Source organism: Lissotriton helveticus, chromosome 3_1 (assembly GCF_964261635.1).
Source record: "Lissotriton helveticus chromosome 3_1, aLisHel1.1, whole genome shotgun sequence".
Lineage (NCBI taxonomy): Eukaryota > Metazoa > Chordata > Amphibia > Caudata > Salamandridae > Lissotriton > Lissotriton helveticus.
In genome coordinates, this window is record NC_136061.1 from 362,926,650 (window position 1) to 362,953,239 (window position 26,590).

The window sequence follows — 26,590 nt, forward strand, 5'->3', positions numbered from 1 at the left end:
CTAGTCCATCGGAAGTGTCCTTAAATTGCATATTTGTAACTTTTACGAACTCCATAGAAAGTCAATGGTAACCCGCGCCTGTGTTTAGACACTGCACGTGGCTCCCGTGGGCCTCCTACTTCCTAACCTTTGGTCGATTAATGTAGCACCAGCGATTCCACAGGCCCTAGGCCTGCTTTCTAATCCTCTCGTGGTACTTATACCACTTTCTTAGTATATGGTTTGTGAGGCCCCTATGGCATAACGTATACTGTGCAAGTTATCGTATATTAACTGTGTGACTTGTATTGTATTTTGACCTCTTACCTCATAAAGAGTGCAGAGGGGTTGTGTTTAGATTAAATACATATATATTTGATATATACCTTGGGTGGTGTCCTTTCATTTGGTACTCAAGGGATTGTAATTGGTAAAACAACTTGCTTAACTCGCCTACTGAAGTCTTAGGCTGAAGACTGCTGGTTCATGCTACCACTAGGATAGCTTTCTATAAGGTTGACTTTACAACCACCATCAATAAGGGTCAATTAGACTGGTGCAAGGTGCCCACTAGAACTAATGGACGTCATATGCCAGGGTAACTTCTCACAATAATGAGTTCCATGTACTACCAACCTGGGCACCCTCTTGCAGTGAGTTGTGTTTAGTGCCATCTGTAAGGAACAACATTGAGGAACATTGAGGAGTTGGGTACACTTACACACACAGGAGTACCGACTAGAATTAGTTGTTCATCTTGAGTTGCAACATACATGCAAAACCATATCCTAAAATGTTCTCCCACAGGTTAAATAAGGCCTAGTCAATTCTTAAAATATAGATCAGCTTCTTCAATTGGCTGTATCATTGCAGCTACTATGTAGCGCTTACATTGTAATGTATGAGGGATCTCTTGTTCATTTCAAAAACACACAGAATCATCACTCTTTAATGTATTTCTCGGTTGGATTAACTGAAAAGAGAAAGCAATCTTTTTTTGTTTTTGTTTAACTTTTGTTCACAGCAGCTCATGTTTCACAATTTCTTTTAGTCAGGGCTCCAAATGCTAGCATTACCTATAGGATTTGCTTGTGTTTGTTTATAACAAGCTAGTATTACATTTCCAGTGTTCATTAAATAGCACAGAAGCCCAACCTAAGGTGTGTGCGGGTGTTCACCAGTGGCACGTGAAGTACCCAGGGTAAGGTGCTGCATGGCTATAGACTTATACGGTCCCAAAGGCGAGACCTGGGGGTCGATTTCGATTTGGGGAAAAAAGCGTCCGTCCGAATCGTATCCGGAGCCCTCTCCGTACATGTCCGTCCGAATCGCGTAGTACGATTCGTACGGACAGTTCCCGCCCGAATAGTCGTGACCCATACGAATTGCACCGGAGATTCCGTATGACTCGGACCCTCACAGTGGACCGTACGATTCGTACACATGCTGTACGACCCGACGAGTACGATCCAGACTGTGGAATGGAGACGCGATTCGTACGGTACACGTCAGTTAAGTGCGATTCGTATGGAGGGTCACACATTTACATACGCACCGTACGGTGCATACACCCCATGATCGCAGGGGTACGGTGCGCACCCCTGCGATCATGGGGTATACGCACCATACCCCATGATCGCAGGGTGTACGCACCGTACATCTTGCTATCATGGGGTACGCACCGTACACCCTGCGATCATGGGGTGTACGCGCCGTACCCGGGGGGGTCCGTTCCGTACCTGTTTCGAGGCGTACTCTGCTTTTCTGACAGTTTTCAGCTCCTGTAGGGAAAGGGTCGTATGGAGGGTCGGTGGGATGAATCGTACTTGCTGGGTCGGGAAAACCTGCTTCGAACCGTACAAACGTCGCTTGCTGCGTGTTCCGGCGGCGATTCGTACGGGAATTCGAGTCGTACAGTTCCTGGAACGATTCGTACGGGGAGCTGCGATGGGTGAGAATCGTACTACGTCGTACGTACGGGGACGTTGCAGGGTACGTTTCGTACGGGAAAAAGACTCCGTGTGGCTATTCGGAGTGCTTTTTCCCGAATCGGAATCGACCCCCTGGTGTTCGGGCTGTGGGTGTGCTGAGACCCATCAGAGATGGAGTCTGCAAGGTAAGTGGTGGTGCTGGTCGGGATGACTTTAACTGACGTGGCTGATTTTGAAGTTGGTGTGGACAGATAAGAAGAGCCAATGGAGGATGGGTGTGATCATATTTATTCAATCAATAGATTAAAATTGCTGTGGCATGTAGAATTCCCTTAAGGGGTGCCAGTATGGAGTCTGGTAAGCAATAGAGCAGAGGGAGTAACCGCCGTCCATATTCAAGAGTATAAGGGCTTGAGCTGCAGTTTTGAAGTAGTTTTCTGGAAGAAATGGTTTCAGTTTCTTTAGACGCGACAGCAGGTACCAGGTCGTCTTTGGTTTTTCGACAATATGTTCCTTGAGGGTGAGTTTGGTGTCCTTGGTGAAGCCAAGTGACTTGGCATTTGGTGAAAGCTGGGTTTCAAAACTGTCAAGGTTCATGCTTTTGAACCAGGTTTGTAGTGTTTCTAGTTTTTTGTTCGGGGCAAATAACAGGAATTCTGTCTTGGAAGGGGTAAGCTTCAAGTAGTCGCTGGACTACCAGCTCTGGGTGATGTGAAGGCAGTATTTTGAAGCAATCGATGTCTGAAGAAGAGAAGACTTTCAAATAAGTTGTGTATCGTTGGCGTATTGGTGGATCTTGATACTGTTATCTGTATGTAGAGCACCAGGTGGCTCCAGGTGCAGGTTGAAGATGACGGGACAGTATGGAACCCTGTGGAACTCTGAAGGTAAGAGGGATTTTTGAGCCCATGGAGTTGACAATGTCAACACACAGGTGTTGGTTGGAAAGGTAGGTGGAGAAACAGTGAAGGATGTTGGCAGAGAATCCCAGTTGAGGCTCCAGGGACTGTATGAGGGTGGGATGGTGGACTGTGTTGAAGGCAGCTGAGAAGGCAAGAAATATCAGGAGGCAGGGGTATTCTTCCACTGTGGTTAGGAGCGCATTGTCTGCGATGTGTTAAATAGCAGTCTCCATGCTACAGTGTGAGCTGAAGCCAGACTGGTAATCATGCAGGAGATGGTTAGCATTATTGCAATTTTGGAGTTTAACAATAGACTGCTTTTTCAGTGACCTTGCTGATGAATGGTACATGAGTGATGGGCTGGTAGATGACATGGTTCTTTGGGTCTAGTATCCTTTTCTTTAGAGATAGGTGTATCTGACCTATTTAGAGAGCTTCTGGCAGGATTCCTTGAGTAAGCAAGGTATTGATAATGGTTAGTATGGATTAGGAAGCATCCCAATAGAGAGATTTGATGAAGGACGAGGGTAAGACATTTTCATGGGAAGTGGCTTTGAGGGAGCCGAGCATATTGGGGAGACCTGTGAGAGATAGAGCTTTGAAGGATCACCATTGACGGATTCTACGGGAAATGGTGGGTGTTGGAAAGTGGGTTACTAGTAGGCTGGGGTGTAAGCCCTGGTCAAGCAGCAACCACAATCCCAGACAGAGTAAAGCACAAGCAAACCCAAAATTAACCTTTGTTCAACCCGATGGTAGCTTGGTACAGAGCAGTCAGGCTTAGCTTAGAGGCAATGTGTAAAGTATTTGTGCAACACTTCAAACAGAAAGACAGTGAAAACCCCACACAAAAAGATCCCACGCCAGGATAGAGCTTAATTTAATAAATAAAACAAGACCAAAATGACAAACTCCAATCAGTAAAACCGGAAATGTTCAATTTGAAAGATTTTAGCAAAAATAGAGCCAAATGGCATGAAGCACCACCTGTGGATATCTGGTTGCCCTGGACTGGGACAAAGTCACACGTTCAGGATGACCGCGATGGAGTGTGGGCCAGTTACAGGAAACCAGTTATGCCCACTGAACAAAAGTACCTTTAATCCTGGGTTGTGGAGCGTTGCGTGGATCTGTGCCGAAGATGCATTGCGCAGCTGAAGCGATGCATCTGTCCCAAGATGTGGCCAGGGTGCGGTGTGAGGACATCGACTAGGGCATGAGATGTGAAGTCTGGAGGCAGGGATGCATTGCGCAGTTGGGCAATGTGTTGGTTCCAAGAAGCTGGGGGCTGCAATCAGCAGTCCGTCATCGCTGTCTAGGCTGCCATCAATGAGGGATAAAAGGGCCTGCGCCGGGGGTGCATCACGCTATTGCCGCTCAAATGCAGCATCAGGTTGTAATACAATGCAGGTCTTTTGCGGTGGTTCAGATCCCAAAGTGAGGCGATGTGTCAGTTCTGCTCAGTTTTGCACCACACAGCAGAGGAAAAGCGTTGGTTCTGCTGGAACCACAGATGATGGCAAAGCACCATTGGCCCACTTCCAGGTCCAGGACTGGGGTAGCACACCTTTGCAGGGAAGACTCACAGACGGCAGAGTTCAGGTGCAGACACAAGGTTGTTGGGAACTTGTTATGTCCCCGAGGCTTCAGATCAGGAGGCCAGCCAACTAGCCCTTGAAGTCACTCTGGGGTCTGGGTTCAAGAGGTGCAGGTCCAGTCCTTCACACCTAGGCAAGAGGTCAGTAGGACAGCGCAGCAGGGCAGCAGTTCCTTCAGAGCAGCAGTCCAGGAGAATGGCATTCTTTGTAGCAACACAGCAGTCCTTCCTTGCAGAGTATCCATAGGTCCAGAAGTGTATTGAAGTGGTGGTGTCTGAGATTCTTCTTTTACAATTAGTTGTGCCACTGAAGGGGGAGAAACTTCTAGATGCATGGCTTTCAAGAGCACAGATGTCTTGCCTTCCTGGCCCTGGCTCCAGACTTACTACAGGGAGCATGCAGCCCACAGGTATTCAGGTGTAAGTGAGGCTGGGCCCAGCTCCACCCTCCTATCCTGTTAATGATGGTCCATCCAATCACACCTAAGCTCCCATTGTGTGGCTGCCTAGGAAGAATATTCAAAGCCCAACTGCCAACTACACCCAGTCACATGACCACAGACAGGCTGCAGGCACCCAATGGCTTAGGCAAGAAAACGCCAATTTTCTAAAAGAAGCATTTTCAGTATTGTAATTTAAAATCAGACTTCACCATTAATTAGGAATTTAAATTAGGATTACAGAGACACCACACAAGAACCAGTTGGCTCTTCCCATTTGGAAATTACACTTATAAAATATAATAAGGCAACTCCTATGGGGAGATAGGCCTTGCAGTAGTGAAAAACTAATTTAATAATTTTTCACTCCCACGAAATGTAAAATGTAACAGTACGTCTCGCTTTTTAAATAAACTGCAACCTCCCCATGGGGCTGTCCAAGGTCTACCTTAGGGGTAACTTACATGTATTGAAAAAGAATGTTTGGGCCTGGTAAAAGTTGTATTTTGCCAGGTTGACATGGCGTGTTAAAACTGCATACACAGGCTCTGCAATGGAAGGTCTGAGACATGTTTGAAGGGCTACTGACATTGATGACACACTCTGTGCTGCAGGCCCTATAGTAGCATTTACTTTACAGGCCCTGGGCAGATGTAGTGAACTTTACTAGGGACTTATATGGGTGGGGGAAGTACTTGATTGTTTTGAAAAATGTTCTGTTTCCTTAAGTGGCCCAGTGGATGATGTTGATATAGTATGTTGCGTTAGCTGATGTGATGAGATGTCTGCATGTTGTTCAGAGGTTGTTTTTCCATTTTCTTTTCTGTCTGCAGATAGATAGTTTATCGTCAACAAGGTGTTCAGAGTACTGGGATGCTGATGGCTTTGGCTTGGTCTGTTGGTAACATGCTGAGCAGGAAGAAAAAAAGGGTAAAGTGGTCAGTCCAGTCTAGGGGTATGGGTGCTTTACATTGGAATGTTGGTGATGTTGAGAAAACAAGGTAGAGCATTTGGTATTTGGAATGTGTTGGTTGAGTGACATGCTGTAGCAAGTTGAGGGTGTCGATGAGGTTGAGGATAGTCTCTCTTGTTTTTTTTTAGCTTGAGTTGCCTGGGAGGGTAAGTCACCCAAGAGGGTGGTGTGGGCAATTTGGATTGACAGACTGGTGTAGAGATCTGAGAATTCATCAATAAAGTCCTTGTTCTTCCCATGGTGCCTGTAGATGTGATTGGAGGTGGAGGTCTGACTTGCAGAGAGTGAAAAATGGCTTGTCAGCAGCACCTTAGAGTGTTACTTTCTTGCCTAGCATGCAGTACCTCGAGTTCTTATGGAAGACAGTGACACCTCATTTCTTATTTACTCAGTTCACACAATGGATGACGTAGACTGTGGGAAAGAGAATGTCTAAGATGTGTGAGGAGGTGGGGGAGTGAACCACATTTTTGTAATGAAGAGGGTATCAAGCTTGTGAGAGGGCAAGAGCTCTGCGCAACCTGGTGCCCGGAGTACAGCAGAGCAAGTACAAATGAGCACGCATTGGAATGAGCATCCTGTAGTTTGAGGACGTCTGGTAGCTAGTGAGATGTGTACGAGGTTTCGATCTGTGTGTCGTGTGATTGCTATGTGTGTGTCGCCTTGGTCTGGATGCGATTGTGGAGATTGACAGTGTGGGCTGCTGGTTGATTATTATACCATACCTTGTACATGTCCGTGGAACATTAGTTCTGGCCCAAGGCCGACAGACAGAGCCTCTATCTGTGTCCGCACTTTGCTTGGGACGGCTGGGAAATTCAAACTAAGATTGACAGCTTCAGACCTGACACCTCGCATCAGCTTCGCAGGTTATCATTACATTTTCCACTCTTTAATAATTTACTTGATTGTAGCTCGCTGGGTACAACTACTGATTTGCATACGGGTTCAGCAAGGATTTTTATCCATTTAACCTTTTTCTCCAATTATAGAACAACTGATTAGGTATGCCTTCTGTTTTTGGAACAGCTTCTGGTGATACATAACACATTTAATTTTGATTCTTTTGCTCCACAATTTTTATATCATTCTGAAATTAGTTTGAACCCTGAATTCATGTATATAATTTGACTAGAATGATGTGTAAATTAGTGACATGCATTGCACAAACTTTGCCCAAACTTATAGCCATGCTGGTAAAGCCAAGTTACCATGAGTGAGCTAAGTATACTTTACAGGAAAAAGTGGTTGGCTTTTTCAGGGCTGGACTGCGGGATTGTCCCCACTGGCTAGCTTCTTACACTGCTCATATCAGATAAACCAGTAGACATTAATCTGGGAGGAACTATGGGTTACAATCTTAGCTTAAGCATGGTCGAGCCCGGTGTACTGAGAAAGCATCACAGATTGAGACCCAAATAAGAATTACATAATTATCACCAACAGAATACAAAATCTACCAGGATTTCTAGGAATCAACATAAGACCATTATTATCATCATCCTCTCTGGTATTATACTCTTCTTTTTTCTGAATCCCCGAATTGGAGTTTGGTAATGTATTCCTAAAAGTGCCACTTCAGTTCATCCTGTCATCTTAAATATAGTCAAAACGCAAAACGGGAAAAGTACTAGTTTTCCTCTACCAATCCAACCTTTCTACGCTTAGTTTAAAATATCTTATTAGTGTTTCATGGTGGATAAGGTAATCCATTCTTAAACGTTCTTGCCTGTTTCTGAGTTCCCAATTAAGTGTACAGGCCCACACCTTTGTTTTAAATTGCTGCAATTTTCCTTCTTCTCTGTTTAATACTGATTTTATAGTTTGTCTAAATTTCTCTGAAATCCGATATTACATCTACGTTTGAATGTACTAAACGCTATTTGCTGAAGTGTGTTTGAATTAAAACTTGATTGTTAAATGCAGTCTTTGTCTCCCACAGATCTGTTCTAACTTCTGATCCCTGCTTTCTTCCCTAAACTTTTAAATATCGAGGGAAGGCATCGAACCCTGACCTGACTGTTCACCTGATAATACAGTACTCTTATCCAACACACATGAAGCAATGCTCCTTAATCCTGCTATTTATTCAAAGTTTTATATAGCGCGAACAGGATCCTTACAGATATCAGAGCGCTTCACAAAGACAGGGTAGGGGCAGTAGAGATAATGGGAACAGTATAATAGTCAATAACATGGTAATAACATGGATAATAAAAACATACATAAAACCAATCCAAATACACTCAATTAAGGAAGTAATATAGGACAGCACAAGTCATTGATCCCACTACAGAGGTGTTTAGGAGGATCAGTAAACCAACGTGTATCCGGTCTTGGTCGGTAGTAAGAGAGTAGCGTAGTAATGTCCCCAGCAAATAGCGTATAGTGCCAAGGGATAGGGTGAGCAGTGACATGAACCAATGCAGAGTCTCTGAACCAACCTCTATGACGATCAGGAGATCTTGGCCAGAAGGATTGTTTTCACCTCTTTCTTGAAGAGTGCAGTGGAGGAGATCAGCCTTGTTTCAGGCGGGAGCGCATTCCAGATCCTGGGTGCCATTCCTGAGAAGGAGCGCTTGTAAGTTTTCACTTTCCGGAATCTACGAGGTTTCAGGAGTAGATTTTTTGTACTCCTATTGGATCTCGAACCTCCTGATATAGACAGCTTTTGGGCGAGGTAGTTGGGTGCCTTGTGGTGTACGGCCGCGTGTGTCATCACTGCAATTTTTAGCTGTATTCTGGCTTCAAAAGGCAGCCATTTTAGAGACTTTAAGTCTGGGGATATGTGCGAGTGCTTTCTAGATCCAGTAATGAGTCTCGCGGCAGCGTTCAGGGAGGCTCTTAAGGGTGCTGTTGTGGATAGCGGGAGACCGCTGAGGGTCGCAATTCCATAGTCTATTCGAGGGATGACTAAAGCCTGTACAGCCGTTTGGAAGTCTTTGGCCGGGAGGAAAGGTTTAATTTTCCTCAGCGTGTTAATTTGGAAATTAGCTGCTTTTGTGGCATTGCTGACGTGCTGCTGCATGTTGAGCCTGGCGTCGAGTGTGATGCCTAGGGATTTCGCCGAGTCCACGATGGTAGGTTGGACATTGAGTGCTGTTAGGTTGTTGAGCCAGGTCTGGGTGGTGGAGATTTTCGCCGGAGGTGAGATGAGTAGGAACTCAGTTTTCAGGGCATTTAGTTTGAGGTGATTAACGGCCAGCCAGGATTGGGAGTTGATAAGCGTGGAGTTCAGATGTTTGATATCTTCCGGGGATTGTAACTTTAGATAGAGTTGTGTGTCATCAGCGTACATATGAAATTGAACATTGGATGCTTGAAGCAAGGTGGCGAGCGGTTCCATAACGAGGTTGAACAGTGTGGGGGAGAGGGAGGATCCTTGTGGGACACCTAGATCTGCAGGCACAGGTGTAGATAGCACATTGTCGATCTTGAACCTCTGAGACCGGTTGTGAAGGAAGGACGAAAACCACTTGAGAACAGTTCCCGATAGCCCCATTCTAGTACTTAGCAGCTCCAGCACATTCTCATGCTTGACCGTGTCAAATGCTGAGGAGAGGTCAAGAAGGATGAGGAGGCAGGACTCATTGCGGTCCAGAATTTGGAGGGCATCATCAATTATGTGTGTCATTGCTGTTTCCGTGCTATGTTTCGCTCTGAAGCCTGATTGATGAGGGTTGAGGAGGTCAAATTGATCAATGTGTTTTGTTAGTTGGAGTTGGACACATTTCTCCAGCAGTTTGGCCAGGGTGGGGATATTGGTGATGGGCCGATAGTTGTTTAGGTCAGCCGGATCAGCTGTAGGTTTCTTGAGTATAGGCGTGACTTGCCCCACCTTAAGGGAGTCTGGAATGTGGCCTTGTTGCAGAGAGCTGTTGATGATCTTGGTCCAGAGAGGGAGGAGCAAGGGGATAAAGTCTTTTACAGCATTAGCAGGTAGAGGGTCTGAGAGGTGATTAGAGGGCTTCAAGGTGTAGAGCAGTTTGTGAATTGCCTCTTCCGAGTAGGTATCGAAGTGCTGCCAGGAGGCCTTGTTTTTAGGTTGAGTGTCTGCCATTCTGGTGTGGTTGGGGTATCTGCTTACATCCAAGATGAGGTCATTTCTTATGTTGTCAGTCTTTAGTTTAAAGAAAGCAGAGAAGGCTTCACAGTGTGGGGTGTCATTTGTTGTGCTGTTTGATTGAGTGGGTTGTGCCTTTGTTTGAGTCTTGATAAGCTCGAACAGCTTTCTTGGCCTGTTCTTCGCTTGGTCCAACTGGCGGCTGAAGAAATCCGACTTTGTGCGCTTTATTTTCCTAAAGTAGGCATTTCTCTTGTTCTTAAGCTTTCTGAGATGCAGTGCTGAGGGATCCGATCTCCAGGTGCGCTCTGCCATTCGCAAATTACGCCTTTCGTCATTGAGACTATCATCATACCAGGGGTTAGACATTTTGGTGGAGACTCTCTTCAGTTGCAGAGGGGCGACTTCATTGACTATTGTATTCATAGAGTCAAGGTAGTGGTCAGTCAGTGATTGAACATCTGAGGCCCCTGAAGGGGGAAGGAGGAGGTTGCCGATGTGGGGAGGTAGGGTAGAGGGGTTGAGATTCTTCAAATCCCTTTTCCATGTTTTGGTTTTGATTGGTTGAGTAGGGTTAGGTTTAACTTTTTCGTTGATAAAGAAGGTGATAATGTGGTGATCTGACCAATCGCAGGGTAGAATCGCCTCTAGTTGAATAGCGTTCTCTTTGGCAATGATGAGATCGAGTATCGCGCCTTTGTCGTGTGTTGGTTTATCGCAAAGTTGGGTGAGGTCAAGCGAATTGAGGAAAGTTTTTAGACCATTCACCACGGTATCTTTCTGATCGTTCCAGTGGAGATTGAAGTCACCCAGGTAGACTTGAGTGGTCTGCCGACCGGCATTGGAGGTGATCAGGTCCATGAATTGTTGGGTGAATATGAGATTGTCACCAGGCGGGTGATAGATGAGATGTAAGGCACAGACTTGTTTGCCCTCACTGGTGATGTCGAGGCAGAGTAGTTCACAGGAGGAAAGGGGGGGGGAGGTGACTTGAGTAACGGAGAGATTGCTCCTAAAAATGCATGCAATTCCCCCGCCCATCTTGCCAGGAGACCTGTCCAGCCTAATGATGTGATAGTTGGGGGGGACTAGTATGTCCATAATCGGGGTAGAGGCTTCAGTGAGCCACGTTTCTGTTAGAATGGCTAAGTCCAGATCCCTTTCTGAGACGAGATCCGCGATGTCGGAGGAATGTCTCTGGGCCGATCTGCAGTTTAATAGGATGCATTTGAGTTTGGGAGAGAGAAGGGTGGACGAGCTTTCTAGTGTGAGGGGATCTTTTCTGAGGTTGTTAGGGACGGAGCCTCTGTTGTTGAGTGTTGGGAGCCTTAGAGGGTTTGTAAGAATTGTGGGTATGGGGATGTGTGAGTTGGAAAAGTCTTTTACCGGACCTGGGCCATAAGAGCGCAGGAGAGAGCATAGGTCGCGGTCCGACAAGGGGTTGAGAACACGACGGGGGCGGCGGGAATTATTGCGAACGGGGATAGTAGTCCATTGATGGTGTCGTCGGGGGCGAGGGTATGTAGGGAGGGTGCGTCGTTTATAGGGTAGTGGGATGGTGGGAGGTAGACTGGGCTGTGAGGAGAGAAGGTCTTTGATTGTGTGGATGTCTTTTTTGATTTGTAAGATTTCCTCTTTGACTTGTTGGAGGGTGGATAAAGTCAGGTCAGGAGGGACATTGGGGAGGGCGTTGGTGGAGAGAGCCGTTGGTGAGTGGTTGAGTAGTGTGCTGGGGAGCAGGCAGGGTATCAGGGGGGGGGTATACTAGCGTTGTTGCGGGGTTCCGCGGTGCTACTGAGTGGGATGGTATTCACGGTGTGACCATGTTTGTGGGCGAGGGGTGTGGGTGATGTAGGTGAGACAGGCGGTGGGTGGGAATCATAGGTAGTGACTTCAGTGGGAGACGGTGCCGGTGAGTAGAAGAGTGAGTGAAGGCTGAGGACAGTGGGGGAGACCGGAGGGTAGTGAGGGCTGAGAATAGGAGGTGGGAGAGCGGGGGATGCTAAGGTAAGGGAGGAGGTATGTTCAGTATCTTTTGTTGGGAGGGGGATAGAGTTGTGAGTGGGGGTGGGGAGGGAGCAGGGAAGGGGGAGGTGTCTGCCGCGGGGGGGATGGGTGGATAAACTCCGAGTGATGGTGTGTGCAGATGTAGGCGTGTTGTGAGTGGGAGTTGTTGTGTCAGGTGTGAGAGACTCGTGGGTGGGAGTAGGGAGGGAGATGTGGAGGGGGAGGTGTCTGTCATGGGGGGATGGGAGGGGGGGGTGGATAAACTTTGGGCGGTGGCTTGTTCAGATGGTGGTGTGTTGTGGGCGGGGGATGTTCTGTCCGGGGGGGGAGGGATGGAGGGGGAATGGGTGGGGATAAGAAGGGTCATGTTAGAGGGGCTGCTAGTATGTGCGGTGGCGTTATTTGTGACTGTCCAAGGGGAGTGGTGGGCGTTAGCAGCAGGTGGGCCATTTACTGGGGTGTTAGGGGTAGAGGTGTAGTAGGTGATGGCTGCGACATCAGGGGTGGAAGTGCTGGCGGAGTTCTGAGTGGGGGTCCGCCGCTTGGAGAGGTGCTCTTTGAACTTGGGGAACAGGTTGTCTAGTAGTTCCAGATTCTTGTCCGTGGATTGGATTAGGACAATCCCGGTATTGTATATAGTAATGGTAGACCTGCCAGGGAAGAGGTGGGAAGGTGTGATGGTGAGAGTTAGGCCATGAGCTGTTTTCCTGGTGGTGGAGACTGTGAGTAGGGATAGGAAAGTTTTTCTCCATTGGGCTCTGCGTGAGGTGTGGAAGATAATGTCAGTGTTCAGGGCTCCATTGCCCGGTGAGAAGTAAGTGTCGGCAAAGGGTGTTTCAGGGTGCACCCTCAAGAAGTTGTGTTTAAAACGTTTAGTGGCATTTTTGGAGAGCGGAATGGAGGGGTAGTTAATTCTAAACGTGTGCTTGCCGTTAAGCTCCATATTAGAGAGGTTGTGGTGTTAGGAGTAGGAGATAGGACGATAGTACAAGCTGTCAGCCGCTAGTTACAGGGCCAAGGAAGTCACTAGTGAGTGTCGCTAGTGATAGCCTATAATATAAATAATATATTGGAATAAAAATAAAATACCTATGCAGGTAGTAAAATACCTGAATCGAAAGTGACAGTAGTGAGTAGTCAAAAATATGTGAGGTACATGTGTCAGTAACAAAATACAATTGCAAACAAAAGTCAAATGCAGAAAAGGTATTCACATTCTGTGCATTACAAGTGATCAAGATAAGATAAAGCTAGGAGTGTAATACTGCAATAATAGGTAGACAATCTTTCATATATGAGGTAGCAATCTGCGCGATACATATGTTCAAAATATCGGTAGACGTATAATACTACAATAATAGGCAGACATTCTTTCACACTAGTCTAAAATACTAAAGTCCAACAAACTAGTCTAAAATGGCCGCCACATAGTTCAGATCGAGACAGTAGTCCTCTGTTTGTTGCAGTGCCGGCAGGGGAGATAGAGATGCAGTCCTCTGTCTACTGCTGTTACTTTAGCACAGGGAAGAGATAGCATTTTCTGTTTAAGCAAGCAAAGCTCAAGGCTAGCTGAGAGGAATTCTTATCTCTGTGTGGGGGAGTTAAGCAGAGGGGCCACGTGGACAACAGAGGTACGGGGTACGGGGGATTTATTGCTACAGTTTTATGGTCCCAGCCATTTTGAACAAAGGAGTTAGATTTTTCTTAAAAAGAGAACAGGCGGGTGGGGGAAGTAAATACCTTAAGTTTCTGTGCGCCTGTAAATATTTCCAGTAGAGTTTTACAGAAACACTGCTTTAGTCCATGAGAAGTATGTACTGTATGTCCTTGTTCTCACATCGGGGTTCCCAGCCTGTATTATCCTGAAAAGCGGCTCAGCAGTTTGCCAGGTATCCACCGGTGTCGATGGGGGCAGGCTTCGGTCTTCTGTCCCCCCTGCAGCTCCTGCAAGACTCCCGGATCTCTTCACTCATTTGCACTGCTAAAAGCTTCCGGGTATTGTTTTGCCACTTTCCCATTAAGAGTTCTGATTCTTCGAAACACCATATCGAGCTCCTTTATCATATCCACCAGGGTCCGAGTATGATTCAAGAATCTCTCATTCATTTACTGCATTCTTCCATTGGAAAGGTTATTAAGATTCAGTAGCATCTCATTAGTCTTTTAAAACCTATCCAGCATGTGTTCCCGGGCCAATATTATGGCATTGACATCTTCAGAGTTCACCATGCTTAGCATTCTCCCGCGAAATACATCGTGTGACCAGGCATTTCCCCTCCACTAAACTTTAGCCATTTTGATCTCGCATCATTCTCCGGTGGGGGGGGGGCGGCGAGCCCTCCGTAAACACACACAGCGACCGCCGTGACAGCCACACCGTCCTCCTGGTGCAGCGGTGTCGGGACTTCGGGACTTCCCGCCGCCTTCTGGGATCCCTGGGCAGGCAGCGGGACTCAGATGCCTGGGATGTAACGGCGACCGCGGGCATGCACCGGGCAGTCCACTGCAGACGGTGTTCGCAGGCTCAGCGGGACTCAGATGTCCTGTCAATCCATTAGTGTGGCGATGTCATGTCTTCCTCCCGCAGTCCCGTCTGGGGTCCCCGGACAGTCAGTGCAGGCGGTGAACGCAGGCAGACAGCGGGGATCAGACGTCCGGGATGTGCCGCCGCCACCGCAGGCAGGCACCGGGCAGTCCACTGCAGACGGAGCCCGCAGGCAGACAGCGGGTATCAGGAATCAGATGACCGGACAGTTCACTGCAGGCGGCAAACGCAGGCACCTCCTGTGGCACCACCGCTTAGCTCCAGCCGTCCCTGTCTCCACCGTTGCTCCGCCGAGGCTAAATAGTTCATTGTGCTTCTGCGTCAATCTGTCAATGTAAGTAAGGACTACATATCCGAGCCCTGCTGCTCTAAGACGACGCTCCACATCTTGACACGTACTATTTTTCCTAAAACCTCCTAGCCAAATCCTTTACAAGAAACATATAAATAAAAACAATAAATCTCATGCAAAGCACCTCTATCTGATAGACATGCAGGCCAGTATGCATATATACATTATCCTCAAATGATGAGGTGACACAAATACTCCTCATACAATATACGCTGTACAGTGTGAGTATACACTCAACCCTCTCAGTACAAGTGTAGCACTTACCGTGTACATGCAACGCTCCACAATGGCTGGCTCTGGTTCCAAACCTGGCAAATACTTGCTAACAAAATTGCTGAGGATCTGGATATCCTGCAGTGAGGGGGACTCAAGCGGCCGATCGCGCATATCTGGGTCAACCTTGCTGCCATGGTGATAACATACCTGTGATATTAGAAATTGGGAAGAGGGGTAACAGAAACTCAGTGGAAAATCCCAAAAGTTACTATTTTCATGTTGCCTATGTGCTACACACTCGTCGTTCTAGAATCCTTTCAGTCTGTATGGGTTTTAATGAAATTCATCTATATTAGATCTTAAACTTGGTAACGAGGTCAATGCCCATTATGGCAACCACACATCAACCATTGTCTCCTCTCAGTCCAAATCTTGAATTGTTCTAGTTGTTCTCCCTTTTTCTGAAATCACATACTTCCTTGATTCTCATCGAATCACACTCTTTCCAAGACCAATTTATTTTTTATCATAATTTTCCAGTCTGTTAATTAAATCAAGAATGTTATCAACCCCCCTCAACTACCCACTTCAACATAGGAAATGACAATCATTGTTTCTTCCTTTAATACTCATCATAACTTATGTTTCCTCTACATTCCAGAAATAACTCAAAGTCCTCACAACTCCTATATTTGGTAGAACATCCCCAAAAATGTAAGTACACTGGAAGATACTCCTTGTATGTTATTAAAGTGGGTCTATGCAAGTATTTGTATTCAATACTTCTGTTGAACACACAATAAATATCCTTAGCATGCACCCTTGTCTCACCTTGATAAGTCCTGGATATTCATTAGATGGCAGTCCATAGATCTCGTGTGGGTCCCCACCGGGATTTAGTGCTATGAAGCAGGGAAACTTTTGTGGGATACCATAAGCACCAGGAACCTTTTCCTTCCAGTAGCAGACATTGATTCCCAGAGGCTAGAACAAGAAATTGAGAAAACAGCTGGGTAGACTACATAACCAATGAAATTCAGAGTGTACTTCAAAGGGATTCACGTGAAAGAAGATTTTTTTAAGCTACGAAAGTGTGGCTCAAGGGGTCATTTTGGTGAAATTCATACGTGTTTTTGCTTGTGAAAAAAGTTTTGGCTGAAACAGTAGGTAACACATGGCTGAGCAAAGGAAATTCGATCACCAGTTAGCTGACCGGGACCTAGCGAAATATTTTATAGGAGGTAAATGCAATATGTATATCTCACAGAGGCGGTCTACAGTGCAGTGGGACTAGACTTTTAGTCCTAGTATTACGATTTAGTCAAACTGTGCGATTCCAGCAGCTTTAGCTTTCTGCCAATCCCTCATGTCATCATGACACAAATCATAAAACATACCAGCCAACATTAAGAAGCGGCTTTGGATCATCCCGCTTTAGCGATGGTTAGTTTGCTTCACTCTCTGTTGACCACTGCTAGTTGAGCTGTCTATCAAGTCTTAATTCTGTCAATGGTATTTCATGGATGTTTGCATTATTCTATTAGCTTTTCTCTTGAGCTTTGGCTGCAGCTGCCATAGTGCTTGAGACCTGCATACGGTTAGAATGATGTCAGGTATGAGGAGCGCACACATAAGCTATAAAAACACTATAAAGCACTTTGCACATACACTGAGAATAATATCAGCCGTGATGTAGTCAGAATGACGAGATGATGATGGAAGGGAAGTAGGGGGAGCCTCGAACACAAAGAATCCCCTCACCCAAGACGGGATCATGTCAACGTGGTGACGTGACAATATTGGATGAGGGCCTTCTGTGATCACAGTTTCCATCCAGCCTCAATCAATGACACTTCCTCCACTGTGGCTCCTCTTTCCTCCTGCCAGCCACTGCTAGTCTCGGTCACTCCTGTGTCTCCCCCCTGCTGCCAACTTCCACTTCCAAAGTACGGAGCACAGAGAGGAGCAGGAAATGCTGGGATGTGGACAACTAAATGAATAGGAACGGACTCTGTCCCGCTCATTTAGTAGTCAATATATTTTGATTCAGTGTAAAACATGCGTCCTGCAGGTTAGGGTTAGCATTGCAACATGTGAATTTTGCACAAAAGCAGAGTCCTGTGGGAAACAGCGTTTGAGATGCAGAATGACAGTCCAATTTTGAAAGTGACTTATCACTTCACATCTGCAATGCCAGTCTTTGGTTCGGTTCTTGCATTGACTGTGTAGTTGATATCCTTTACCTGCAGGTTGACACCAGGTGACCCTTTTCTAAAAAAAAGAAAAACATAATTACGTGGAAAGGGGTTATTATCTTTGTGATTGTGATGTTGTCCTTCTCAATCTGGCATGTTTTTGGCAATTGGCAAAGTGCCAAAACCGGGGTCTGGTTGTGTAAAGGCGGAATTGACCTAGTTCTACCCAGTACCATTGGAATGGCCAATGATGATCCATCTATTTGCCGATTGGCAATGGCGACCTTGATTTTCTCAAAACTGCACTGTCTACTTGTGTTTACTTTCGCTTTGTTGTGAATCCTGTACAATTTGCATGGAGGGGATACAAATCCTGAGCAATTTGTCCTATTTGTTTTCTTTCCTAGGAGGCGGCCAGAGTCAGATGGGGAGCCCTGTATATGCCACCATCACTGACTCTGCCACCCTCAGCCTTTTGCTACTCAGTGAAGGAAAAAACTCCCTTTTCTTACTGGCCCTGCTGGTGGTGGTTAGTATTGCAACAAGAACATTGATCAGAAGAGAAGAGGTTTGTGTGAAACCGCTTCCGGTCTCAAGCCCAACTTTATGATTCAATGAAGTTTTTTATTGGTTCAAAATGGGTCAAATGTCAGCTACATAACCACTGACATTTCCTTAATAAAATAACCACACCACAATATCTCCGGAGCGTCCATACTAGAAAAAAGATAAGAAAAATAGAATGAGTGGGCGGAGACATAAAAAAAAAGGAGTGAGGTGGGGACACGAAGTGGTGTTCTCAAACAACCAGCCAACTGTAGAACTCCATACATACTCCCTTGCCATCAACAGTATTACATTTGGTGACCACCTGTCTAAATTTTTTATGAACTGCCCTGAATGTGTGTGCTTTATCCGTGAAGTTATGAGTGGTCTGCTAAAGGAGCCTTTTGTCTATAATTTTAAATACTGGTGGCCCTTGCGGACAGCATCACCAACACCTGCTGCACTTGTTTAAGGCAGGTCACGTCACAGTGGTTTTCAAGATGCTCCTTCGAAAGTACTGAAGTGAACAAAAAGTGATGAATAGAATGCTAGAAGTAATCTCAGCCACAGGCAATTACTCGTGCCACACCCCAGTCCATTGTTATTTTGCACACCACGCCACCTCAGTTTGTACACAGCCAATATGCAAATCTGCCTTGGCTCTGCTCCAATGGGAACAGTCCTGTCCAAACTACGGGGCCAGGTTCGGCATAAACCGAACACAAGCAACCTAGGACTGGTTTTCCACTGATTTGGGCTCGCTGGATAGAGCATGGTTCCAGTGACACAGTGTGCACAGGACTCATGTCTAGGCATACCTGTCCCAACTTAAGGCGACACACTGAAGTATACAAGAAGTGAGGCCACTGGTAAGTCAGCCACTGGTAATTACTTAGGCCGCATGCCAGTCCACGGTTATTCTTCATTCCATGCAACCTTAGGTTGGACCCAGCCATATGCAAATCAGTCTTCACACTCCTCCAATGGGAACAGTCCAGCCCAAACTGCCAAGTATGATCCTCCCTGGATGGATATGAACTATCTCTTGGTACGTACTATCCACATGCAGCAATTGCCAGAGGTAAAGGGGTTCGGACTTGGCCTTGATATAAAGAAGCTGCGGCTACACCTATAGATATAAATTGAGCCTAATGCCCACTGTTTCGTGGTAGTAGTGCACTCTGTGTGTTGGTGCACTATGCCATTTGCGGAGGGACATTACTCAGTGGGTGATGGTGCACCTAGCCGCAGGTGGTTGGGTAAGGTTCTAAGGGTGATGGTGCAGTGTGTTGGGGGGTGCACTTTTCTGTAAGTGGAAGTGCCCTGTACAATACGGAGTGGCAAACTATGTTGTTGGAGGAGGTACACTATGCAGCTTAGACAGCAATGTATCGGCACAGCAGAAAAACTCACTCCTTGCTCTAGTGCCACACCGTAAGTCTCATAGGGTTCAGTAGTGCAGCTAGCAGGCTCCGTTTAAGAACATAGTCGAAAAAAGAGGGCATCATTTTGCATGAAGATTTTGGAGAGATTTTAATATGTGAAGAACACAGCAACATTATCAAGACAAACTGACATCTGGCTGCTGGGTTGTCGACATCTGTAACAATACTGTTCTAACACACAAACAAAACAGATCTTTGCATCCATCACACAAGCTCTTTTCACCTCAGACACAAAGTCGGGCCTATTGGCTCTGCCAGTGGTTGGTTATTTTATTCTGCATTTTGGCCAATGCTGTGTCTGCCGAGAAGGCTCCGTGCAATAATCTAAGTGAGGCCGTGAATAATGCCACTGCTGCAGCCAGCGGAGCCCTCCTGTACAAATTATATTCAGTGCACAGCACTCGGAGTAAGCGAGACATCCATTCTGCCTCGCCTTTACCGTATATCTTCCCTAATTTGTGTCGGGAGCAGCCTGGTGTACCCGGAAACACTAAAGTTCTGGCGCGAGTAGCGGAGCGCGCCAGGAGCCGCGCGCAGACCTAGGGCCGGAATCAGTCGATGGGAGCGTGCAGATGCAGGCCCTACGTCTTCCAAAGCACCTCGCTAAATGAGCTCTGGAGAAGGCCGGCCGTGTGCTTGTAAATCTCCCACTTGCTCAGCACTTCTGCGCCTCGCCTTAAATATATCCTGTCGCCCTGACTGCGCAGTGCAGGCTCGGGCTCGCGCAGTCCGCCTGGAGTGGAGGCCTTCGTCTCACCGCCGCCAGCACTTCTACCCGGGGGTCGCCTCTGGTCCTCCTGGCATTGCCACACCTGAGATATGAAGCCACACCCGAGCTCAGTGGCCGCGAGGACGGCGCATGGACAAAAATAAGTTATTGGTCTGAGGGTATCAAAAGGAGTCAAATCTCGGATGTTATTGTGGGTCAAAGGATGAGCCTTATCACGCCTAGCCACGGAGGTCGATTCACCAAAAAGGCAAGTGTGGCAGATGTGACATCACACACCCACTGGGCCTGATGACATCATAGGGTTGACACTCTTCTGAAGTAGTCGGCCTCTTATTTGCTGCTGATGGACTTAAGAGTGGAAATACAAATCTAAGAGCACTTTTGTCTCCTGCTACTTCCTGTATAGCCATTGAGACAAGACACAGGCCAGGGGCATCAAAGGAAAAGCATGGGTAGCAGATGCTAGCCCTGGAAAAACGAAACTCTCCATGCTTAGTTCATCAACATTCCTGCACCAAATCAGACCCCTCTCTCTCGGTGGGGGGCCTACCTCACCCTTGCCCCAAACCACCACATATCTTCCCACCTCCTAAAATCTGTGAGAACTCCCCATCCTCAGAGAGTTGCCGGCACCTTCTCAGAGCACTCGGCCACTGCCGAAAGATCCCAGCAACTGCTATTCCCTTTGTGGGAGCTCTTTATCTTTGCAAGACAGTTTACGTGACCCTGGGTCCTCCCTGAAACTCTTTACCTTTGCACAGATGCCCCCCAACCATGGACCCTACAGCTTCTCGCAGAGCACCCCGCTCTTGCAGGTGTGTTTTTCAAACATGCAAAGTTTTTCTACTCCTCTACATACTTTAGGATTTATCTTCATTTGCTGCAGTTTCCATTACACCATTGACGTCTCCATGACCCCTGTCCTTTCTCTGAGGATTTGCACTCAGAGGGTCTCTCACGTGTCAGTGTAGTCTCACAACACTATAATTGTGTCACAGATGATAGTGATTTTACAGAACAACCGTCCTTGAAGTGTCATCACTACAGTTTTTCTGTACTCATAATGAACAACTCCTGGGTTCTGGGGTTATTGGTTTATACATGATATATTCTCTGATATTCTTCCTGCTATGGCAGGAGCTATGTTCACCAAATTACTGGTGGGGACCACTTGTGGCCACAGGAGTAGTTACATCAGAACGATGCACCATGTGCGGTCCATGGGATGCCTGGTTACTTGGGCCCAAGGTATTATGGAAAAGGCCAAGAATGAACTCCCTTTAGACAGAAGAATAGACCCAGACTCCCAAAGCCCGTTTGAAAATGCATAAACCACTCATTTAATCATTTCAGTCAACGTCAGTCACCCAATCTGTCCTGTGTGAACCCAGAAAGGTGGGCACAAGCCCTAAAAAATGGTTTTAGACCTTAACTCCCAAAGACAGCAATGTTACATCGTAACAGGAAGCTATGTCACAACTCAATCACATCATTCACTATAAGAGGAATGGGACAGAACAGAGGTGCAATGTCTATCTCTGGTTCTATCTCTGTCTCTATCTCAAAAATAGTTTTAAAAAAATGAGTTATGGTTTTGGCCCATGCGCAAAATCAATGAAATTCACTAGGTATGATTACCAAATCTCTTAGCACATGCTATAACTCAAGCTGCTCGCAAAGGTGTTATCTTGATAGCTCTCATCTTTTGTTCTGTACCCTAAACAAATTAGTGTTGTGACAATGGCAGGCAGCACACTAGTTAAGGTGTGTGTGTTAGTAACCATAGCTGGCAAATTTGTATTGTTTTCTGTGTTTGGGCCAGAACAGTAACAGTTTTTTTTTCTCCCAGTTAATTTCATTGATTTTTTTATAATTTACTTAATTTCCACCCCACTACGCATGGCAAGATGGAGCATACGTTGGCTGCAGCCTGTGGCCTGTAGCTGAGCCCTAGATCTAATCCGCCGCGAATGGCCAAGCCCCACTGCGCGCAGCTTTCGGCCGTGTGGAGCAGGGGCCAGCTGCCTGAGGCGAGGCCTTGCACCCAACATGCCATGGGCAGCCATCCCAGAGTTATAGAGCTTAGCTTTAGGCCTAGTCTTATTTTAGCTCATATATCTTGGCTTTTGTTGGGGCTGATTTTGTTTTTGTTTGTATTTGCGAACACCATTTTGGAACCACAAATTCAAGGCACACCGCACACCCAGGACAAATGTCCCCGACCCATGCTTTCCCTTCCAAGGGCTTGCAGTTCTACATCCTTGCCACAAATCGGCTACAAGCGATGCTTGGGCACAGATGCTTGCCCTGGACTTACGAGTCTGTGGCGTAAAGCACCCTATATCCACTGTAACTTTTCAGGATTTGCAGATTTCCAAACCCTAAAATGGTGTCAGGGATAAACATATCACAGAGTGGAAAGAGCTGCATGCAGTTATGGTTCAACCGCAAAGGTAGTGTGCACCAGTGGCTGGCTGCCCTTGGAAGGTTGGAGACAGGGTCGTGCTACAGGCCAAACCATATGCGCAGCAGGGCTCGGTGTCTGCGGGGGGGGGGGTGGGGGGGGGGGTGGGGGGATGGGGGAGGCATTTTGTCTCAAGAAAGGCCCTTCTTTTGAAAGGTGGGAATGTCTGGACAGACATGCCTGTGTTTCTGATTTAAGAAACACCTGTGTTTTAATGGCAAGTTGTGGATGAATGCCTGTTTGTTCCTTGTTTGGCAAGAGAAAGCCAAACAAGGAAAGCCTGACCATTAATAGTGCACTCGACCTACTTGGGTTGCACGCCTGTTTACACACATTTTGCTACATGGAAATATATATCACCTGCTTTGCACTTTTATTGCATAAAATGCAATGGTATGACAACCAATTATTTCACAAGGAACCGTGAAAAATTGCATATATTTCACGGCTGCCTGTGAAATGTGGATTTCGTCTTCATAAAGGCAGACCCAAAACCAATATACAGAGCTTGGTTAGGACACTGTCAGGGCTGTCAGGATTATCTGGCAGGGAATACCAAATTATGCAGTAAAGTTATCTCAATTATGTGGCATAATATATGTAAATTATGCAACATATTCTCTGTCAATATTATTTTCCTCCATCTAAGATATAACAAAGTAAACATTTAAAAGAAAAAAAAACCTAAAAGATGAATGCACACCAAACCAAGCAAAGTTCTATTCATGCCAAATTTGGTGTCATTCTGTTCATGATTTGTAACTGTAGCAGAGAGCAAGGATTCCTATGGAAGTCAAAACGTGTAACACTGTATTTTTTGACGATCCCATTAAATGTTCCACCCCTTAACGAGTTTGCATGAAACTCAAAATGTCAAGAGTAAGCAAAACACGATAAATGGCTGCCAATTGTAATACAGAGCTGCAAAACTGACAATATTTGGAAATGCTATGGTTTTTTTTACCGTTGCGTCCTATTTAACTTTGTTCCCATTATCGGATCTGCTTGCAACCTGAGTTTCCTTCACTGGGCTTAACTGGTTATTAGGCTACCAAATGTCTTTTTTTTATTTTATTTTTTTATTTGCATCAAGCTACCAAATGTCAGGCCTATTAATTAAAGAGCACCAAAAGTATTAGCACAAGAAATACTTTTTGACCTCACTTTTAACTTTGCCCCCCTGTTTGACTAATCTCCACAAAACTTTCCATACTCACTGATTGCTAAACATGCTAAATGTCTGCCAATTGTACGCAGATTTGCCAAAGGGTGCCACAGTTATTAGCAAATTAACATTTATTTCTGACAACCCCTCCCTTTAAACTATAAGTTCTTGGTATTTTTTAATTTGCCCAGAGTCATCTAGAGTAAGTTAAACATGCCAATTGTCTACCATTTCACCTGTTCATCTGTTTGTTCTGTACCTCCATCTAAAGCTTCCAATGAGAGTTAACATGAAAAATGTCACATTTTTGACCCTCAGCTGTGTTTGCCCCCCTCCTGATGGATCCGCATGAAGTTTGCCAAGGTGAGCCCAAATCGGGATAAAGTTTATTTTGGAAAGTTTCTGCAGATTTATCAAGCCGCGCCAAAGTTAGTAAGAAAACAAAAATGCCTTTTCAACTGAAACACTGACCTAAGCATAACTATGGAACAGCTATCACGCCTCTGTAATATATTGTGTACACAACTACGCATATAGAAGTATGTATTGTATAGACTATACCATATCCTTCGTCTATAAACATGCTTGTCATGGCAAAGCAGCAGAAATGCATTGATGTCATCATGAGCCTGCATTAAAAAATAAAGAATGTAGGAACTTATAAATATTTTTCCACACCTGTCATACAATAAAATAGGCATAGAGGAATGCAAGTATTGCTTTGAAAATATATACATGTGATTATTATTATGCTTTGTATTTGGAACTCCTACGTTAATATCTTGCCAAGTAAATGCATTTTCATGCATTTGAGACAAAGGCGTGCCATGCTGTATGAGTGCATGTTTGCATTTAGGGATCTGAGGTTAGTGGTAGTGTTCTGTTTAAGTTAGTGCTCTGAAGTGGTCTCTCATGTGAGCGCTATACAAAACAATACATAAAGTGGATGTCATCACAAATTGAAAAGCACATTTTCCAACTGTAATAAGCATGCATCTTTTCACATTTAAGGGTGATTTGTGCATTTAGGTGATAAGAAAATAACATTTTAAAGCAAAGGGTAGGCAAGTGTCGTTGGTACATGTAAAAAGGGCTGTTTTTAATGAAGGAAACAAATGTTCTGCACATATCTGTAGTGGCAGCTGGTGACCTTTGAAAACGTTTCATGTAATACTTGGCTCGAATTCCAGCGAGCGCGCAAACTGTGAGAGCCTCAATCCTTATCCGAGGGTTCGGGGGAGTTCTCCTCCCACCCCGAGAAATAAAAAAAATAAAAAAGGATACAAATAGTGTATTTTAAGGCAAAAGTTTCACAAAAATGTGCCCAAGATCCAATGGCGTTAACCAACTAGTCATTACATATTCAAATCCTTTCATTTGCCTAAACCAATGAAACCTGACACACCCAAAGACTTGATTCCATGATGACCAGAAGATCAAAATAACTTCCATTGTGCCAGGAACAGCATATGCCCCCCATATGTCAGGGACTCCCTTATGCCAAAAATTACAGGCAGTATGCTGGTGCCAGAATTTTGCCATTTATACATCCATTTACCTTGGCCTACCCTTAGGTCAAAAAGTAGCTCTGGTACGCCTAGGCTAACAGTCGTCATGGCTGCCTTCCTCCCAGATGTAATGGTTCTTCTCCCATGTAACAAAAATGCCTACAACATGACAGCATCCGTATTTTGCCACTGATGCCACATATAACAAGAACTGCCTCCAGTATGCAAGTACCAGCATGTTTCCATGGGTGCCCAATATGCCAAGAATTACCTATAGTATGTCAGTGTCAGTATTTTACCAAAGATGCCGGTTATGCCAACAATTACGTTCATTATGCCGGAGCCAGCATTCTGTAGTGGGTGTCCATTATGTCACATATTACCTTAGAACACCTGTATTACTTTCACATGTAGTTTGTCAGTACCAGGTATTACTTTAGTATGCCAGAACCAAGTATTAATACTAGTATACCAGTGAGTGCCCATATTTTTTTACATGTTTTTTATTTTACTTTCACTATGCCGGTACCAGCATTTTACAATGGGTGTCTCTGTAAGACAATTACCATCAGAATGCCAGGGCCAACTGCAGACTTGCAATCACAATACCGTATTCTCTCACTCACTCATTCATTCTCACTTACATTCACTCACTCAGACACATTCTCAGTCTCTGTCACTCATTATCACAGTTTCGTCCACGTTCATGTACTCTCACTTACACATTCAATCACTTTTGCTCCCCCTCAGACTTACAATCACTTGAACCCACTCATTCTCACTCACTCATTCAGTCTCACTAAGTCTCATTTATTCTGACTCATGCATTCTCACTCAATCACACTGTCATTCGCAATCACTCATTCTCACTCATGTTCATTCTCACTTACATTCCCTCACACTCATTCTCGCTCATTCATTCTCGCTTGCTCTCTTACTCACACTTGGTCGTCACTCATTCTCACTCACTTGCACTCCCTCTTACTCATTTTCACTCATCGCTTCCTCTAACTCGCCATCACTCATTTATTTTTGCTCATTCTCATTGTACTCACTCTTAGTCTGTCACTCATTCTCGCTGAAAATGACTTGCACTGAATCTTACTCATTCTCCTTCATTCTCACTCACTGTCACTTGCACTCATTCTTATTCATTCTCACGCACTCTTATTCATTCTCACTTGCAATAATCTTACTCTCACTCGGACTCACTCATACTCACTGGCACTTTCCATCACTCTCTCTCACTCACACACTAGACAGACATGTTCACACTTACACAAGCTCTCTCACAGACACTCAGACACACACACGTATTTAAAAACATTTTATTTACTTAACTTGATCCTGCTCAAGTCCTTTTCAGGCTTCACACAGGTTCTTCTATTTCAACCAGCAGCGGAGCATGAAACTGAAACCTTGAACCTGCGCAGTCACATGTCCCAGGTTTGTCTATGCTCTTTCACCTCATCCTTTCCCAACTTTGTGACGAGTAGGGAAAGGATGGGGTGGCAGGCTGAATAGCGTATAGA

At 45.5% G+C, this 26,590-nt stretch overlaps 1 protein-coding gene across 1 annotated transcript in view; it reads right to left on the minus strand.

Moving 5' to 3' along the window:
• Window positions 1–26,590, minus strand: part of PIPOX (pipecolic acid and sarcosine oxidase) — a 344,193-nt gene that overhangs the window by 43,032 nt on the left and 274,571 nt on the right. Inside the window, exons 5-6 of the mRNA XM_078680079.1 lie at window positions 15,837–15,989; window positions 15,054–15,212 (exon numbers count right to left, since the gene is read on the minus strand). Of these exons, the coding sequence (XP_078536205.1) occupies window positions 15,054–15,212; window positions 15,837–15,989 (312 nt within the window). The remainder of the gene's footprint in view (window positions 1–15,053; window positions 15,213–15,836; window positions 15,990–26,590) is intronic.